We start from the raw sequence: 19142 nt of genomic DNA, 5'->3' as shown, positions 1-19142 counted from the left end.
GGTGGTCACAGGTTACTCCCCTGACCCCCAGCTTCTCCCCCCCAAAAAATTTCCCCACCAGTTGCTGTCCCGGCCCGTCAGGGTAAGCAGCTGGCACGCCAGAACACTTTGTTTACTTAGGTTTACCTCCATGTCCACAGACGCTAAACCATCTTGGCCTGCCAGTGGCTTATCCTGATGGCCTGGGAGCCAAAGTTTGCTGATCCCTGAATTATAGGGTCAGCTTATGAAAGTCATAAAATTTTTTCCATTTTTACTTATCCATCTTGGGGGGGGTCGGCTTATAAACGAACCAGCTTATGATCAAGTATATACGGTAACTCTTTCCTTTCTATATTGTACTGCTTTGTCTTTAGACTATAAGTTTGGCAAAGCTTGGTTAGTTGGTCTCAAACATTTTTAATAATGAACCACAAATGTAATCAAATCAATTGGCTATGCATTTAACAATAAGAGTATGAAATTAATTATCTCGTGACTTGATTTAACAGAGTTAGGATTGACCTACCATAGTTAACGCCAGTGTAAAGTTTTGTCTCTTCCAAAGACACCAAACTTGGAACCCTGCATAAAGACAAAATACACTGTATTACAAGGTAAGGAAATCTGTCTAACAACATGAGTTTTATTGACAACTAATTTCTACTTACAAAGTAAGGTTCATGCTAGTGGATGACCGAGAAGGCTTAATTTACTAATTTTATTTGTTATTTATCTTTAACATTCTGAAAGCTAGGAATCCATACTGGTCAGGTGGTTTGCCTTTTTTGAGAGAGTGAAAGCCAAGGCAAAGCCACCTTGAGTATAAAATCTTGATCGAGTTCCATTTAACAAGAGTTAGAAATGACTCATTTCTTCTGATGCATGTTCACATCGGCATGACAATGAGGGACAGTGGCACTGATACAGCTATTTATTGGATTAATTGCAGGTGAATCAGATTGCTAGACAGCAGGGAACTGAATAAGAGTCTCAGGAAAGGCTGAATATATAAATTCAATAGCTTATTTTTCCCCACACCTGTGGTCCTTCCTTTAAATAAAGAAAATGGTGTGCCTAGTGCCTAGGCCCAACTGTTAATGCTAGTCTCTGAAGCCCACCACTAATAATAACCATGCCAAGAGAGTACATAATAGTCAGAACAATACATCTACATGACAAGTTTTTTCTTATAAAGAAAAGCTTAACCAAGATAATGATTTGGTTATGACTTGATTCTACTCTACATTTTTAGCTGTGCATTCTTAGTCCTTGTAAGATGTGGTTTTTGCACATGGTTGCATAAATAAAACAGCAGACTGTGACATTGCATGCCAATGTATCTAATGGCAAGACCAAGTCATTAGAATATACATTAAATTTTCTTTCCTGTTTTGTTTCTAAAGCTACATCATAGACACTAAGGGTAAGTGGATTCAAACCCTGAAGGATAAACCACCAGGATACTTTTCAAGGAAATTCAGGAGCTATATAAATACTGCACTAACATGTTGCAAGAACAGTATCACCAAACGGTCCATACTGCTAAATATAATTTTCCTGTAGAATGGAGGATTGTATCATAGAATATCAGGGTTGGAAGGGACCTCAGGAGGTCATCTAGTCCAACCCCCTGCTCAAAGCAGGACCAATTCCCAACTAAATCATCCCAGCCAGGGCTTTGTCAACGGTGGAAATGGTGCAAAAAAAGTTAGAAAACTGAGAAGAGGAACAATATCAGTCTCTTATTGTTATAGATGTTTGCCCACTTGGCAAGAAGTGCTTACACATGTAGCACCAGCATCAGCACACATAGTCCTAACACAATAAAATGAAACAAAGCTCCACATTTAAGTTGGTGGATTGAAAGGTTTACTCGCCAAGACCAGAATTAAGGGTTATATTTACCCTAGAACAATAATTGATATCACTGATACCTAAAACAGAACAGGGAGCTACAATCAATACATTAGGTGAGGTACTGGGGATGTCAACAACAACTGCAGGAAAATCACAACATCCTAAATCCTAAAATAAAGTATTGTAGGTAACAGACTGATTTAATTGTTTTTGTAATGTTCACATCTACACATTAATCTAAATCCCAAATCAATTAAAAAGGAAGACATTTTAGTTCAATTTTAAAAGCTCTCAATTTAACCAAAAAAAAAAAAAAAAGTTTTCACTTTATTTTCCAGTCTGTGCTTCTAAAAGCACTAAATAAGAAGCTTGAAAATAAACACTTTTCCATACTAATAACTTTTCATTTATTTTTCCCTATGAAAAGAACTGATATTAACATGGGTGTTCCAGTTATAATGATTTGTTTGGGTACTAACATTGATTCCCGAGCAGCTCCAACATTAAGGTAAGATAGCCGTTCCCTCTAAAAGAAGATACTGATGGTGCTAGATAGAAAAATCTATTTTTAGAAAAATGCTGGCTAATTAGCATAAATCCTTCTAAAAACAGATGTGTAGATTTCTCTAATAGATATTTCCAATTTGGAAGATATTAACAATATTAAAGAAATGAAGGTTACTTATTTATAACCAGAGTTCTTCAAGATGGCTCTGCATATTCCCACTTATGGGGTACTGCACCACCTATTGGTGTTTAACGGTAGAATATTCTCCAAGCAGTGTCAGAGTGCTCACATTCTTACACCTCCCCTCAGCATCTCCGAACATTTTAGGGTGAGGCTATATAAGGGGGTCCAGAGGCCTCTACCACCTCAATTCCTTACCTCACCAATCCAGAGACACATAACAAGAGGACTCTGAGAAAGAGGGGAAGGTGGGAGGGAAGTGTGAATATGCAGAGCCATCTCAAAGAACTTTGGTTACAAGTAGTGATATTCATTTCTTCTTTGAGTGACTCTGCATACTCCCACTTATGGGTAGTTTGATCAGCAGTGCTGAAAATAATATGGAGGAGGGAACAGAGTCCTAATTGAATAGAGACTAAAACACCGCTTTACTAAATCTAGCATCAGCCCTGGAAGCCAAATCACGAGCATAATATTTACTAAAGCGTGTACAAAACTCCAGGTTGCAGCCCTGCATATTTCTGAAACAAGGACTTGCTTAAGACACTGCCACAGCTCTGGTGGAACAAGTCCATACCATTGTAGGTATAGGAACTCCTGAAAATGTATAACATTCAACAATACATTGTTTAATCCATCTAGAAATAATCTGGGGAGATATGGTATAACCCACAACTGTTAGCACAAAACATGAATAATCTACATGATTTTTGAAAACTTTTAGTCCTACTTAAAGAACATGCAAGAGCACTTCTTGCATCCAAAGTACACCTCTACCCTGATATAATGTGAAATGATATAACACGAATTCGGATAAAAAGCGATAAAGCAGCGCGGGGGGGGGGGAGGGGGCTGCGCACTCCGGCGGATCAAAGCAAGTTCGATATAACGCGGTTTCACCTATAACACGGTAAGATTTTTTGGCTCCCGAGGACAGTGTTATATCGGGGTAGAAGTGTATATAAAACAGATTCCCCCTTATTAGTAAGCAGCTTTGGGGAAAAGACTGGCAAATTAACTGTCTGACTGATATGAAATTCAGAAACTACTTTTGGCAAAGACCTGGGATCAGGCCTAAGAACCACCTTATCTTTATGAAAAGACATAATTGGAGGATCAACTATCAAGGGATTTAATTCACTCACCCTTCCGACTGAAGTTATGGCAATAATGAATGTGGTTGTAAGAGATAAATAATAGTCAGCCAACGGTTCAAAAGGTTGTTTCATGAGTGTAAATAAGACCGAGTTAAGATCCCAAGGAGGGACAGGATTTCTAAAAGGGGGATACATATTAGCTAACTTCATAAACTTCTTACCCATGTTATGCACAAACAGCAATCTGCCATCAACCAAAATACGGTAAGCTGAAAGAACTGCCAAATGAACTTTCAAATACGAGTTAGATAACACCTCAGGTTTTTTGTGCATGAAATATTCTAAAGTACAAGGTATGGAAGCTGAGACAGGACAATCAGATTTTCCCTGCATCCAAGCCACAAATCTGGACCATTTCAAACAACAACATCAGCTGGTAGACAGCTTTCTAGAACTAAGAGGTACATTATACACCGAAGAGGAACATGACTGTTCAAAAGTAATCAGTCAAAATCCGACTGCCCAAGAAATGAGGTAAAGGGACTGAGGATCTGGATGAAGAAATATTGCCCTAGTTGCTGAGATGGAAAATCTGGAGACAGAGGGGAACATATCAATACACTGGTGGACAGTTGAAGCAGATTCATAAACCACTGCTGATGCAGCCAAACCAGGGCAATGAGAATTATCTTTGATCCAGAGAGTGGTAAGGAAGATATATCAGGACAGATCAATGGAAAGGGGAGAAAAAGTATACAGATAGTGGCTTCCCCAGTCCAGAAGGAAAGCATCCAAGATGGATTAACTGTCCCTTCCTGCTCTTGAGCAAAATACATGACATTTAGTGTTGAACCTTAGAGCAAACAGGTTGACATCTTATTGAGCCCAACTGGAAAAGATGCTCTGAATCCACTTATCCTTCAGGGGTCATTAGTGCATTTGAGAACTGTCCCTGGTGAGATGATCTGCAATCACTTATTTTCTCCTGCTAAATGCCACCAAATAAGTGTCATGGAGGGCCACCAAATAAGTGTCATGGAGAATACCCCAGTCCCATAAACTGATTGCTTCTGCACGGAGCTGAGCAGAGAAAGCACCCCCATTTGTTGACATAATACAGACTCGATGAATTATCCGCTACCATTTGCACAACCCTTCCGTGTAAATGAGAGAGAAACAATCTGAGGGCCAGATGAATGGCTCTTAACCCCAACACGCCAGACAGGCTTTCCTGCTATCGAGTCCAATATGGAGACTATGAATAAAATTCTCAGAGTGGGACAGAGATTCAATTTTTTCACATTCAGAACCAGTCCCAGGTCTGAAAAAAGAAAAAAAGAGGTGGTTGTAAAAGCAGTGTGGCCTACTAGATCCTCACAAATAGCAGCATTCAGCCACCAATAGTCCAAATACGGGTAAATACAAATAGCCTGCTTTCACAAATGAGCTGCTACCACAGAGAGGCACTTTGCAAAAAAAATTTAATGCTGTGGACAGACCAAATGGAAGCACCTCGTACTGGAAATGGCATCCTGCCATCATGAAATGAAGGTACTTTCAATGACTGTGTTGTACAGAGATATGAAAATACACGCCCTTTAAATTGAGAGCTGCGAACTAATCCATAGTTGAAAATGAAGGGATTATAGAGCCAGAGTTAACTTACGAGACCGTGTGTCGCTCTGTACCTCAGGGGAACACTCAGCACCCCCACGTTCATCCTTGTAAAATGATTGTGTGGTATCCAATGCAAAGTTTGTCATGTTGGGTGTCTTCGGAAGGCTCATGATGCACTGAGCATGGTTGTTATAGTGATGTTATAGTAATTGTTACAGTAATGTTATAGTAATGTAACAGGTTATAATTTTGTATATGTAGTTATGAGGCTGAAAATGTATCCTCATGGCTTAGAACAGTGTCTCTCAAACTTTTTTTTACTGGTGACCCCTTTCACATAGCAAGCCTCTGAGTGAGACCCCCCCCCTTATAAATTAAAAACTTTTTAATATATTTAACACCATTATAAATGCTGGAGGCAAAGCAGGATTTGGGGTGGAGGTTGACAGCTTGTGACCCCCCCCCCATGGAATAACCTCACGACCCCAAGGGGTCCCAACCCCCAGTTTGAGAACCCCTGGCTTAGAACAAGCCCAGACAAAAATTCTCCAGAAGCAGAGGGGCAATTCACACCTCATCAGGGCATGGATGGGACAAACCCAGCCCAGCCTCACAGGAACAAAGGGCGCTGGCCTAGGCAGCAACAAAAGAATCTGTTAGACTCTCCAGGGAGTCACCCCACTATCTTTGGTCAGTTTGGAACTGCGATGAGGTAATGCTCACCTGACTCAGAAGGGAGGGAGGGGGCGCAAAGCCAAGAGGAAAGAAAGAACATGATAAAAGGGAGAGACATTGGCCATGCTTGCTCTCTCTCTTCCACCTATATCTACAGACACCACACCAAGCAACTGAAGCGCTGATCAAAGGGGAGAGCCTGGCTGAAGAGCAACCAGCCAGCCTGTGGTGAGAAGCATCTAGGTTTGTAAGGACACTGAAAGTGTTAAGATCAGCTTAGAATGCGTTTTGCTTTAATTTCATTTGACCAAATCTGACTTGTTATGTTTTGATTTATAATCACTTAAAATCTATCTTTATAGTTAATAAATCTGTTTGTTTATTCTACCTGAAGCAGTGCATTTGGTTTGAAGCGTGACAGAGACTCCCCTTGGGATAACAAGCCTGGTGCATATCAATTTCTTTGTTAAATTGACGAACTCATATAAGCTTGCAGTGTCCAGCGGGCATAACTGGACACTGTAAGACAGAGGTTCCTATGGTTGTGTCTGGGATTGGAGATATTGGCTAGTGTCATTCGGTTGCACAATCCAAGGAGCAGTTTACATGCCAGCGGCTGTACGTGAACAGTCCAGGAGTGGGGGGTTCTCACAGCAGAGCAGACTAAGGCTGGCTCCCAGAGTCAAGGATTGGAGTGACCTAGCAGATCACCAGTCCAGATTAACACCAGAGGGGAACATCACAGACGGAAACTTGCAAATGTACTTGTTCAGGTTTCTTAAATCTAAAATTGGATGAAACTCCCCCATTCTTTTTCTGCTCCAGAAAGTATCCTGAATAAAGCCCCTTGTCCCTCAGAAGTCTGGATATCTCCTTAATTGCCTCTATCTGTGCACTTCTGAAAGAACAGTCTCATGAGATGGTTCCCAGAAAAGAGAAAGGTAGGGGCAACTGAAAGGGGGTAATTTCTCAAACAGAATGGCATAGCCCTTCTCTGTAATTTCTAAGACCCATTTGTCCAACATAAGAAGATTCTATTTGCTGACAAAATGTGGTCGCCTGTCTCTAAACAGAGGAAGGGGAGGGTCCTCGCTGACTGGTTCAACTCAATTCTCACATCAAATCTGAGGCCTGGTGTTCAACGAAGACAACAGGAAAGGAGCAGATTGCTTAGATTTAGGCCTCAATTTAAAAGACCTCTTTTTGAGCTGGCTCTGGAAGGACATAGCCTACTATTGCTGTTGTTGACATTTTTGATTTGATGAGAAATAAGCCAAGGGAGATTACAAATAATACTGTCTCTGAAAATGGAAAGTAGGAGGTTTCTTCCTAGAAGAAATCAAGCCCAAGAGCGAGCCATCAATCCTGTCTCCTTCAGCTTTTTTCAGAAGCTCATCTGTCTTTTCACTGAAAATACCTCCCCTTCAAAGGAGAGATCTTCCACCTTAATTCTAGTATCCAGAGCCAGAGTAGAGGGAAGCTAAGCATGTTTCCTCAGAGTAACTGCAGAAGCCAATGTTCTATCAGAAGAGTCCGAGGCATCAAATGAAGCCCTGAGAGCATGCTTTGCCATATTCTGACTCTCCACTATGATTGCAATTGCCAATCTTCTTTTGTCATCTGGCAAAACCTGCACAAACAATGACATCTTTTCCTGCAGGTGGAATTGATAGAGGGCCATAACTGCTTGGTAAATTGTGATCCTAATAGCAAGAAAGGAAGAAGAGAATACCTTTCTTCCTAGGGAATCAGTCTTTTTCCCTTCCCTATCAGCAGGAGTGGAATGTGCTTGTCTAGAATTCAAACAGCCACCACCAGAAGCAAATTAGGTATAAGGTATGTGTGAAAATATGAAAACCCTTCCAAAGGCATCTGAAATAATCTGTCTCCTAGACTTGCAGGAGTGGACAGTTTTAGCAGGCTGCAGTAGCCCATCAAGGATTGGAACAACACCCTACTCTTGGAGGTAGCCCTAAGAATGTCAAACACCGGATGGGAGGTTCCCTCCACAGATACTGAAGGTAAGTTCACTGTGGCTACCATCTGATCTAGCAGGTCATGAAACCGTAGAGCACCCTCAGAAGGGGAAGAGACAGAAGCCATTCCGACATGCTTGTCTGGTGACAAATCAGGATCACAGTCTGTGTCCGCACACTCTTGTTCAAAAAGAGGAGATAGCTCCTCATCATCTTCTTCAGATAGAGTATCAGGCACCATTGTCTGAGATGCAGATAGATCCAGTGGAATCGGATTCAAGGATTTCTCTGCTGCCAGACCCTCTAAAGATGAAGCATCACCTCTCTATCCATACCTACAACAACCGAAAAATTACTGTAGTAGCCCTGTATGGAGCCCGGGATTGCCAATTTCCCCAGAAATTGGGATTCCGGAACATACCTGTAGGACGGGGACCCAAACTAGGCATGAACGAGGAGGAAACAAGTTTCTTTATTTATCCTCTAGCCTCCTCTGGATACGGATCAGGCCTCAGATTCACAATGGAACACACTAGAGACAGCAAAGGACCTTCAGGGAGGACAGAAAGAAATAGAGAGAAAGCTCTTTGAGATGATCCTATAGGAGTCTTAGGAGGAGGAGGTACAGACGGATCAAGAGAAAGCATAATAATCTCCCCTGCTCTCCATTTTTCCAATGAAAGTGACACAGACCTCGGAACAGGCAAAACAAGTCTGTTTCTCAAGGTCTTCTGTTTCTCATTTAGATCTGAGGAACGTTCAGACGTCAAATGGTGCACATAAAGCACCAAAGTAAAAATCCTCTTCAGATCAGAAGATGGACCGGAACTGGAGCAGGGGTTGAGCCTGGAGCCAAAGACTTAGATGGTAAAGGATCTGGTGAAATACTCAAATCCTTGAAACTGAAACTGGAACCAGCCTTGATTTTTGGAGCCATAGAGGCCCTGTCAGAATTGAATGGTTCTGACATGTGGAATCCAACTCTGTTAACAGTGGCCATCTTTTCCCAGTATTCTTCTTTGGAACTGACACAGCCAGAGCCAACAGCATGGCTCTCGATTCTGTCACAGGTGGTCTTCCCATCTCCATTAATGGTACCTTTCAAAGACCGGACTGCTTGAGAAGCAGGACCCGGAGCTGGACCTGATGAAGGTTCCAACTGGAACCTTTAAACTGCTCCACCTTGCTGGAAGAACTCAAAGGAACTGAAAATGGCCTCTTAGACATTGGATCCGACGAATGCCTGGATCCAGAGGTTTTAGCCTCAAGTACCTCCTTAAGGAGAAGAACCTGCAAACTGTTCTGCCACTCCTTGCAAGCTCTGGGCATGAAAGTCCAGCAGATGGAACACCCTAAAGGAGAGTGGCCCTCTCCCAAGCACTTGAGGCATGTAATGAGGTTCTCCAACACCAGGAAGACAGCCAGGCATAAAGCACATCTCTTGAATCCCCAGCTTCTTTTTTTGATTTGGTTCCACCATAATCTGGAACTGAGCTACTAACTTAATTATCTATACTTATCACTAAACTACAAACTATGTTAAACAATTAACAAAACACAAAGAATGGATTTATTTGGTGCTGGTCCTGCTTTGAGCAGGGAGTTGGACTAGATGACCTCCTGAGGTCCCTTCCAACCCTAATCTTCTATGATTCCATAAGTGGAAAAAAACAGATCTGAATGGACCAGAGAGGTTCACTTCCATCTTTGGCACATGGTCAGAAGGATGTTAGGCAGTTGAGGGCTCTGTACCCCTTTACATAACTTTCCCTCAGAATGTTCAAAGACACTGAGGATAGCAGGGGGCATGAGAGTGCTCTAACTGGACACTGCTTGGAGAAGGTTCTATTCTTAGGCACCACTAGGCAGTATAATACCCCACAAGTGGGAATATGCATAGACAGTCAAAGAAGAAAGGGAGATTTCTGGTTTCAGCTAGATTAGCAGTGTCCCCAAACAAAAGACAACCCCCTCTCTGATAGGTAAGAAAGTAGTACCAATAACTTGAATCAGTAAAAAAACAAAAACAAAAAACAAAAAACAGATGTTAGGCTATTAGCTTTCTTTAGCACAGTACGTTGGGGATAACGTCAACTATTAAATTAGCTCAATTATAAGAAAAATTATTTCTAAGATATAAAGAAACCTAGTATTAAAATTAATACTTTAGCTGTTTCTCCAGCCACCAATGGACAAAGATAAGTCCATAAGTAGCAACTCTACTCAAGGCAGTAAAAAGGATTAAACTATGATTATATAGGCACAGGAGTTTTTCCTGAACTGGATTTATTTCTTCCATCCCACGGCTTTCAGGCAGAAGTCCGCTGGCAGAAGAACCCATCATTTTCTGCAAACAAGCCATGTTCTGCAGCAACATCTCTAAATTATGAAGCATGGGAAAGGGACATTTTACCCCTCAAGTCTGTCTACTCCACACTTCAGGATCTGGACACCATTAACTATAATCTTAGCTCAGATAGTATCAAATAATCAAGGACTAGATTGGAATACCCTTACTCACACAGTATTATCTTACTGTACAAGCAGTCCCAATAACCTCAGTGAGCCTACTCATGGTGTAAAGTTCTATATTCAAAATGAAGAAAGGTATCATTCTTGTCTTTATTAATACATAGCACTAAAGCTCAGCTACTGAGTCAGCAGCTTTGTTTTAACTATTGAAAAGCAAGCTTTTCTAGTATACACACTATCAGGGGCACATGGCATTTTTGTTATATTTACAGCTGATGCTGAAAAGCAAGATCCCTTCAGACACACTACTTACATAATTAAAAAAAAAAATACTACTTCATTTTATACACAAAACAAGTCACACCACACAACAAAGCTAAATGTTATCTCATGTGTTGTACTCCATTTCATTCCATACTAACTGCATCCAATACACAGGGATTGGCTAAAAGAACCTACACTTTGTGTAGGCTGAAAACATGTAAATCCAAATTAACTGAAGCCATCATGAGTAATTTGTTAGTTTATTCTCCACACTACCAACCCTAAAATCTCCTTTATAAATAGAAAATGTAAGGGTTTTTTTTCTAGTTTGAAAACATTTCACTATGTGCCTTGCCCAATCCTCTATAGATGTTCTATGCCTATCACAGTCCAGTCATCAGATGCAGCTTCAAAAACAAATGCCAGTTGGCTTCACTCCATTCCACCAACTGAATGGAAAGTTTTCCTAAATGCAAATAAGTATCTTGCCATGTTTAGGATTAGATCATGGGCCAAACCAATTATTTTTATGTTTAACATGAGAGTCAAAGTAAACAATTGGAAGGTGAAACAAGGAGAAAACAGGGTTACTCACCGTGGAGTAGTAACTGTTGCCTTTTCTGTGTGCAGCTCCCCCAGCAGAGCTGGGTAGTTTCCTGGAGATGCCAAGAGAGGTTAGCTAGCCCTGCCCCTCATTGTATGACATCACAACCTTACACATTCAAATGAACTGGTCCTCTCTCATCCCTGGCCTTCGGAATGTCTTGAGTGAAAAAGATACTAAAGAAGCTCGTACAACAGTGGTGGCAAAGAGGGAGGAGCGATATATGTCCTAATCAAGCTGTATTTAAATAGGAAAAATGGGGTCTCAGTGAGTAACCCTGTTTTTTGCTTTCCCAGAAGAGCTGCTTAGAGCTACCATAGTAGTACTTAGGCTGTGGAAATGGGAAGCTAGGGAGGAACACAACTGAACAGCAGTGAAAGATGTCTTAACCCTTTAGCACTTGAGAGCATGATAAGTAGACTGTACTGGAAAATTCTGATTTATAGCACCATGAGATTACATAAAAAAGGAAATTAAATTATTTATAATCCCTAACAATGTTACAAAGACCCCATGAGCATAATAGGAGATTGGGTATGTAGAAATGTTATGTACACAAATATCATGTGAGGATAACCATCACACAAAATGTTATATTTCTGCAACCAGGGTATAAACCACACACCACTGAAGATTTTGACTAACTATTCAGGACCCTAACTCACCAGCACTACAGAGATACTAAATCCCTCAGGATTTTTCACTCCGCCACAATACTCCTGTGCTAGATGGGGTGAAAGCTGTCCAGACCACCTCCTTCCATCTTCTAACTGGCCTGGAGTAGAACTCACAAGTCACCCCAGTCCATCAAAGTCAGATCAGTAACTTTTTTTTCCCCTCTTACATTAAAAGACTAAGAAATATGAATAGTCAAAGAGCATTTCTGAAACACTAACTTTACCAGATACGAAGAACATTTCAAAGGGAGAATGTAGCACACACTTGTTTAGGCCAATGATTCATAAAATCCACTATTCTGCCTCTAACATTGGCCTATATCTGGCACTTCACACGAAGAATGGAAAATTCCTCCCTCCTGCAAAAAAGTATGTTTCAGACAAAGGAGAAAGAAAGATGCCTTCCTGTACCCATAGCAATCTGCTTACAGCCTGAAGCCACTTACTTTTATCTCAGCTAGTATAACTTCAAATGGTGGCCATTAATTTATCTACCTCCTTTTTAAACACAGCAACAGTATTCAACTCTGACCTCCTGCAGTCACACATTCTACATGGCAAATACGATGTGCATTAAGCAGCAGTTAATTTCCTTTTATTTATTTTATATTTATCTGTCAGTAATTTTTTCAAACACCATCTGCTTATGTATGAGACAGATTGTGCAATAATATGGTAGGCACTTAAAATGGAGTACCCAGTATTTTGTTTTTACTTAGGAAGGGATTTCAAACACGCCTAAGTGATTTAAATCAGGTGAAAGTCAATGGGTCCCGTGCTCCTAAGTCATGGAACGTGCCTTTCAAAATTCCATTCTTAAAACTATAAGCAAAGGAATTACCTAGTTTTAGAAAAGCAAGTTTAGGAAAGTGAGATTATTATAGGACCTAAACCATTAAAGCCCAAGACCACTAACTAGGTGAGGCACCCTCTTCAGGCCCTTCAGAACAGCAGATACCCAACTCACAAATCAACTGATGCTCCAAGCTACATGTTGGCATCAGTGGACTTTTTTTTTTTTTTTTTTAAATACCCTGTAGTTGAAAGACAGATGCTACTACAGTCATTAAAGGATAACAAGGGATAAAATAAGACAAAAACTGATAAAGTAATCAGACATGGAAAAAAGGCCACGGACTCTGAGCCTACAAAATCAGAGGAACACTTAATACACCTGATTATTACTCCTGGGTGTTAAGAGTATAGTTTGAAATCACTGGGGTGCTTCTATTAACTTGACATTGAGAAAAATAAAACCAGAAACAGAACTAGACAAAAAACTCACAGCAAATTAAGATTACTGAAAATGGGTCAAAACAGTTTTCTCACAGAAAACATTTCAAAACACAAAAAACTCATTTCTAGAAAGAAATGACTTGCAATAACTATAAAAACAGTTTTTTAAGAAACATCTTTTAAACAAGCTAGGATGTTGGTATAATAGAGAGTTTCACCCATCAACAAGCAAAAAGGAATTATGAGTTAATAGGGTCTATGGTAACTCATTCTCATAGGACAGCTATTGGGGAAGAGTACTCCTAAAGTCAGGGAACCAAGAATAGGAATCAATCCTAAACACTTGCAATGCGAGAGGAAAGTCTTATCTGTCCAGCCGAATAAAATATTAGTTTAAAAAACAAGACAAGTGAATTTATTAAGCCCTAAACCAATTTTTCTTTGTAAAAAAGGTTAAGCAGAACTGCTTACAAGTGTTATTTTAAAGATGTCAGTCCTCTAGATAACTACTATTTTTGCACAACAAAGAATTAAAAGTTTATAGTAAGAAAAATTTCTCACATGTAAAACCTGGCAATTGTATATGAAAATAAAGGGTAATTATAACAGGCAATTCTGACCTTCTGTTACAGAGCCTATGACATTTTTATCTGGATGGATGATTTATAATTTTTAGAATTAGTTTTCCATTTTTTACCTTTATTTAATCTAAAAACTTACTTCCTTACACAATTAGACCTTTTCTTTTTTTTAACACTGATAGTTAGAAATATGACTGATTGAATTATATTAATGAAATTTAAGAAAGCATGGCTCAAATTAATTAGCAATACAATAAAAACATAAGAATGGCCATTCTGAGTCAGATCAATGGTCCATCTAACCCAGTATCCTGCCTTCCGACCGTGGCCAATGCCAGATGCTTCAGAAGGAATGAACAGAACATGTAATCATCAAGTGATCCATACCCAATAGAAAAGGTAATTGGAATGTAGAAAAGAAGTGTATTTGATTAATGTAGACCCGGAACAAAGGGAACACATTTGTAAAACAACAGAGATACTAGTGTAGATTAAGGATTGAAGATACCTTCACAAGATTGTAAAATTGTATTAGTAAATAGGCACAATATGAAAAGTGTGTCAACCACAAAGTAAATACCTATAATAGACCCCTAATGTACCACAGAGAGATGTTAAAAGAATACCATAACCTAGGTGTGTCCACCAGGCAAACGAGTAATTATTTCTGGTATGTTTGCTACAGTCACACTTGAGGGTCGACATTAAATCTTAGTCAAAGTTGTTGAAGAAATTAAATGGCAATTTCTGTTGAAATAAAACAGACCTCCAGGTTTGCTTTGAGACAACTTTTGTTTTGTCTCCAAACAAGCTGAACTCCTAAAATCACCAGGTACCATAGGTCCTCATTAGAAGATATCTGGTAAGAAGTAAATCAATCAATATAAGGTTCTTGGTGAAGTCTTCGAGTTTTCTGAGTTAGGTACCATCAGCCTAAAGTGCCCCTTTTCTCATTTTTGCAGCTTAAAAGCCAATAGACCAAAGATAGATTTCTAACAGTAATACTATAATCTAACTGACAGACTTTCCTTTTGTACCTACCTAAAGTTCAGATACTACCTACAGTTCTGAGCATAGAGCTACGGGTTAAATTTTATGAAATATCCAAGTTAAAATAGTTATAAAGTTTAATTGCAGTTAATGTTATTGTTTAAAAATTGTATTAAAGTTGTTTAGTATTAGTAAGACGTTACGGTGCATATACATGCTAATAAGTACAGAAGAAACAGGTTTTAATAACTAAGTATTAAATATTAATCCAGTTGTTTATTGTATTAATCTTGGTTAATGCAGAAGTGTTTGATTTGAAATGGAAGAGAATATTTTAGTATTTGGAATTGGAATGTTGATTTGATAATGAACCCTGGAAGTTGTTTTGTGTAGAACAAAATTGGGGATAAAGTTTCTGATACTTGAGGCTGGAATAAACTCACCTTGCATTAAAGTTAGCTATAAGTAAATGAAAAATAAACTTTAAGCTTCAAGATCAAAGGAACTTAAGAGTATTGTACATATACACACATAACAGATTACAAAACAGATTTATAGCTGTTAAATATTACAAACATTGACAGAAAACAGAATTAGACGATTTAGAATAATTCTGTTGGCACTGTGTTTTCAATTAATAACCAGAATCATGAAATTATAACAAGGATTAAAGAATCAGCTGAAAGATAAAAGCAGCCTCACTCGAAGATCAGATCCTGAGCAAAGAGCTGTGTTGGTCCGGATCCAGACAGCAGCTACCCACTTCCTTTAAAAGCAGTCCTGAAACGTAACCTTCCTCTCACCAAGAGAAGAATACACCTCTACCCCAATATAACGTTGTCCTCGGGAGCCAAAAAATCTTACCGCGTTATAGGTGAAACTGCGTTATATCGAACTTGCTTTGATTCGCCGGCGCGCGCAGCCCCGCTCCCCTGGAGCGCTACTTTACGTTATATCCGAATTCGTGTTATATTGGGCCGCGTTATATCGGGGTAGAGGTGTATTTTTAACCAAGTGGTACTAGTCCCAAATCCTAACCAAAACTATCTTGAGAAAGAGAGACTTTCCTGAAGATTGAAGACACCAACACGCAAGCAAGCAAGACTGCCTTATCCTACCTAAGCAAAGCAATATTTGTCACTCAAATTCCATAGGTAAGCCCTGTACACCAAGGGAGGGCAGGATTTTGGCTCAGGAAAACAGAAGGTACTACTTTTCTAAATGGTTAGAAAAATTGGAATTAAAACCTTTGTTCCATAAACCAGGCCACTGTGCTGATAAGATCTACATTCTAGAGGGAACAGACTTAATAACCCAAGCAACTTCCATAGTTCCAGATAAGAAAAGAAAAGTTGTACTAAATACAAGAAACAAAAATTGTATTTAATAGCGTTAAGATCAGGAAACGTTTACTAGGACGGGGTTTCTACTTAAAATGTAGGTTGATGCAACTACGGTACTCAGGGGGGATGGATTTTTCCAGCCTAATCACCAGTGTAGATACAGCTGAGTTGAAAGAAGAATGCTTCCGTTAACCTATCTACCATCGCTCAGGAAGGTGGTTTTCCTACAGTGATGGAAAAAATCCTTCCTTTGTGTAGACTGAGTCTGCACCAGGGGGTTATGCCAGCATGGGTACGGTGCCATAGCTATGATTCTATAGTCCCCATAGTGTAGACATGGCCTAGGACAGAAATATAACAGAGTCAGAGGTTCTGAGAATTAAGTTTTTCTATGCATTGTTTAATTGCTGTTTTAATAAACACTGTATTTCAGCGCAGAACCTGCTCATCTTTTGGTGTGTTTTAAAACCAAGTTGGCTACCACTGAGCTCTTAAAGTTAAGTTGGTTAATTGCTTAGAATAACATTAATATAAAATCCATATTCATTTTGCTGTATGTTACATACTTTTAAATTGTGATTTGCAGCGTTATATGTGTGGTGATTGGTTATATTGCTATTTGTTTTCTTGTTAAATTGATTTGGAATGCCAATGAATTATTAGCTTCATTGACCATTAATGCCCTTTTGTTTTAACACACTGATATAATTTAATATTAATATTTTTACTTTTGAAACATGTTAGGTTACACACTATGTAATTAATATGGTGTAACCTAAGAGTTATTGGTATCCATTTGGTCTTGTATTGTAATCAATTTTGACTACTGTGTTTAGTTTTAGAAAGTTTAAGTGATTTTAAGAGTTACTATACTGAACTTTCTTCAGTTTACTACTGTGTTTGTGATACTGATTTTCAATCACGGTGTTAAATTTCGCTTGTAACATTTGATTGTCAATTAAAAACATTCATTTAAACAATCAATTTTTCCATTTCTTTACAGAGTTTTTATTTTTTTATAACTCAATTATTTACCTTCTATACTGTGTAAATCATTTGCATATCCTTTACTATTCAGTTAATTTTAGAGGGGTCTTTTTTTCCCTAAATAAATAAGCCTTATTTCAAAGTCACATTTCTTTGTTTATTTGGTTGGCATCCTCTAATACAATGTAGGACCATCTCTTTCTGGGAGCGTCGCAAATTAATGATCAGATAGCTCCATCTGCTGATTTTCTTTTCCCGGAACTAGTCCTAAGAGTAAGTTGGTTAATACTTTTATTTAATCATTTATTGTTTCTCCCAATTGTCAACCTTGATAATTTTTGGTAATTTTAATTTTAAAACTATCCAGTACTCAATAGTTTGAAAACTGCCACTTTAACCTCCACACTACACTTGTTTTTTTGTACCAGTATAGCTACATCAACTTAGTTGCCTTGATGCTGAACTGGTGCAAACCAATAATGTAGACAAAGTGTGCCAGAAAAAGAGTGGCTTGCAATAGTACATTACCCTGTTTCAAACCCTAGTAAGGTGCACCATGCCAAATCACTTTTTACACCAGTGTAGCACCTCTTCACTATAGGTCCGCACCAGATCAGCTATACTGGCACAGAGAATCTCCAGTATAGACAAGCTCTTGAAAGCATTGCAGACAATATTTTTATTCTCTCTGTAAAATGCCATGCACAACTAAGGATCTGTATTAAATATTAGGCAGGCCAGTAGAGGAGTTTAAGTTTGGCCATGATGATGGCCATGCATGTGCTCACCTTAATATGTACATTTTGTGTAGAAGGACTTCTGAACACTGTGATATTACAATAAGGAAGCCACTAAGCCAATTTGTGTATTTAAAAGCATCTTTGCAAAAACTTACACCAAAGTTTTCAGATACAAGTGTTGCAAACAGTCACTGAAGTTTGTATGAAGAACCTACATATGTGGCCTGATCTTCAAAGCTGGTGAAAGGAGCTGAGAGTGCTTAGCGCTGCTGGGGAAAAAATAAAAAAAATCAGGCCACTTCTTTTGGTCCCTCTATCTTGACACGTCCAAGTTTGAAACCTGAAAATGACTTATAGCCTCAGTGACTACAGGCTTTCCAACATATTTAACAATGTGATCGATAATGTTATTTAAAAAAAACAACAACAACAATAATGAACTCAATGCAATTATGACTGAATGAACTTTTCACTGTTCTTGGCAGTTAGCCTAACGTAAGAGTCTTCCTGCACACAATCCAGATGCAGAATTGCAAGGAGAACATGGGCCAGAAGAGACAGCATCAATACTATCTAGTGTGCAGAGCGGTATGTTGCCTCAGCTATTCAGATCATTCTCCTCCCTAAAGGAACCAGACCCTAAAGATGTTACATCTCCAAATTCTGTTGTCTGGTTTTTGTTTTGGGTTCCTTTTTGGTAGGACGTGTTATTCACATAAAATATCCTAGTATATAAGAATGCTTATGATGTAAAAAAAGGCATAGAAATGAAAGCTTATTATTATTTATTAACTTTATGTGCATTCTGGTATACTGCAATACTCTTCATGTCTTTCTCTTCTGGGAACAGATAAATGTATTTTGACATGAAACTAAAACTAAAATGATTCCTGTATTTCTATCAGTCTTCTTCCTTCCCCAGAAGCCTGGATCACATTTAGGATACTAGTGCACAGCATCAATCACTCAGATTTTATAAAGCTATTAATTAAAGTGAAGGGGAGAATTATATGGGCTATTTAGATACAGGAAGGGCTGATTTTGGAGGGCAGACTTCAAGAGCTCTAAGTTAAGCCTTGAAAAGAGATGATTGAGAATTGTCTTAATCATGGTTTTAAAAAGACTCAATGGGATCATACAAGGATCTAGGGATAAAATCTGTTCACATGACAAGGCAAAGGTGTCACCTGAGGTCAACTAAAGGAAAAAAGACTTAGATGAAATGTCAAAAGCAGTCTCTTCATAAGGGTCATCAATATGTGAAATAGGCTGCCAAAAGAGAGAGATAGCATGAAGGAATTTGAGACTTGACAGATGTACAGAATAAACTAGTTATATTTACTGAGTTGTAAAATT

The 19142-nt window shown here is 38.9% G+C and overlaps 1 protein-coding gene across 1 annotated transcript in view; it reads right to left on the bottom strand.

The window, feature by feature from the left end:
- PSME4 (proteasome activator subunit 4) overlaps positions 1-19142 on the bottom strand; it is a 213237-nt gene that overhangs the window by 97951 nt on the left and 96144 nt on the right. Inside the window, exon 21 of the mRNA XM_065400759.1 lies at positions 509-564. Within this exon, the coding sequence (XP_065256831.1) occupies positions 509-564 (56 nt within the window). The remainder of the gene's footprint in view (positions 1-508; positions 565-19142) is intronic.

The sequence above is a fragment of the Emys orbicularis genome, chromosome 3, assembly GCF_028017835.1.
Source record: "Emys orbicularis isolate rEmyOrb1 chromosome 3, rEmyOrb1.hap1, whole genome shotgun sequence".
In the NCBI taxonomy this organism is placed as follows: domain Eukaryota; kingdom Metazoa; phylum Chordata; order Testudines; family Emydidae; genus Emys; species Emys orbicularis.
The sequence above is the reverse complement of the archived record's forward strand: the minus strand, read 5'-3'. Positions and strand labels throughout refer to the sequence as shown.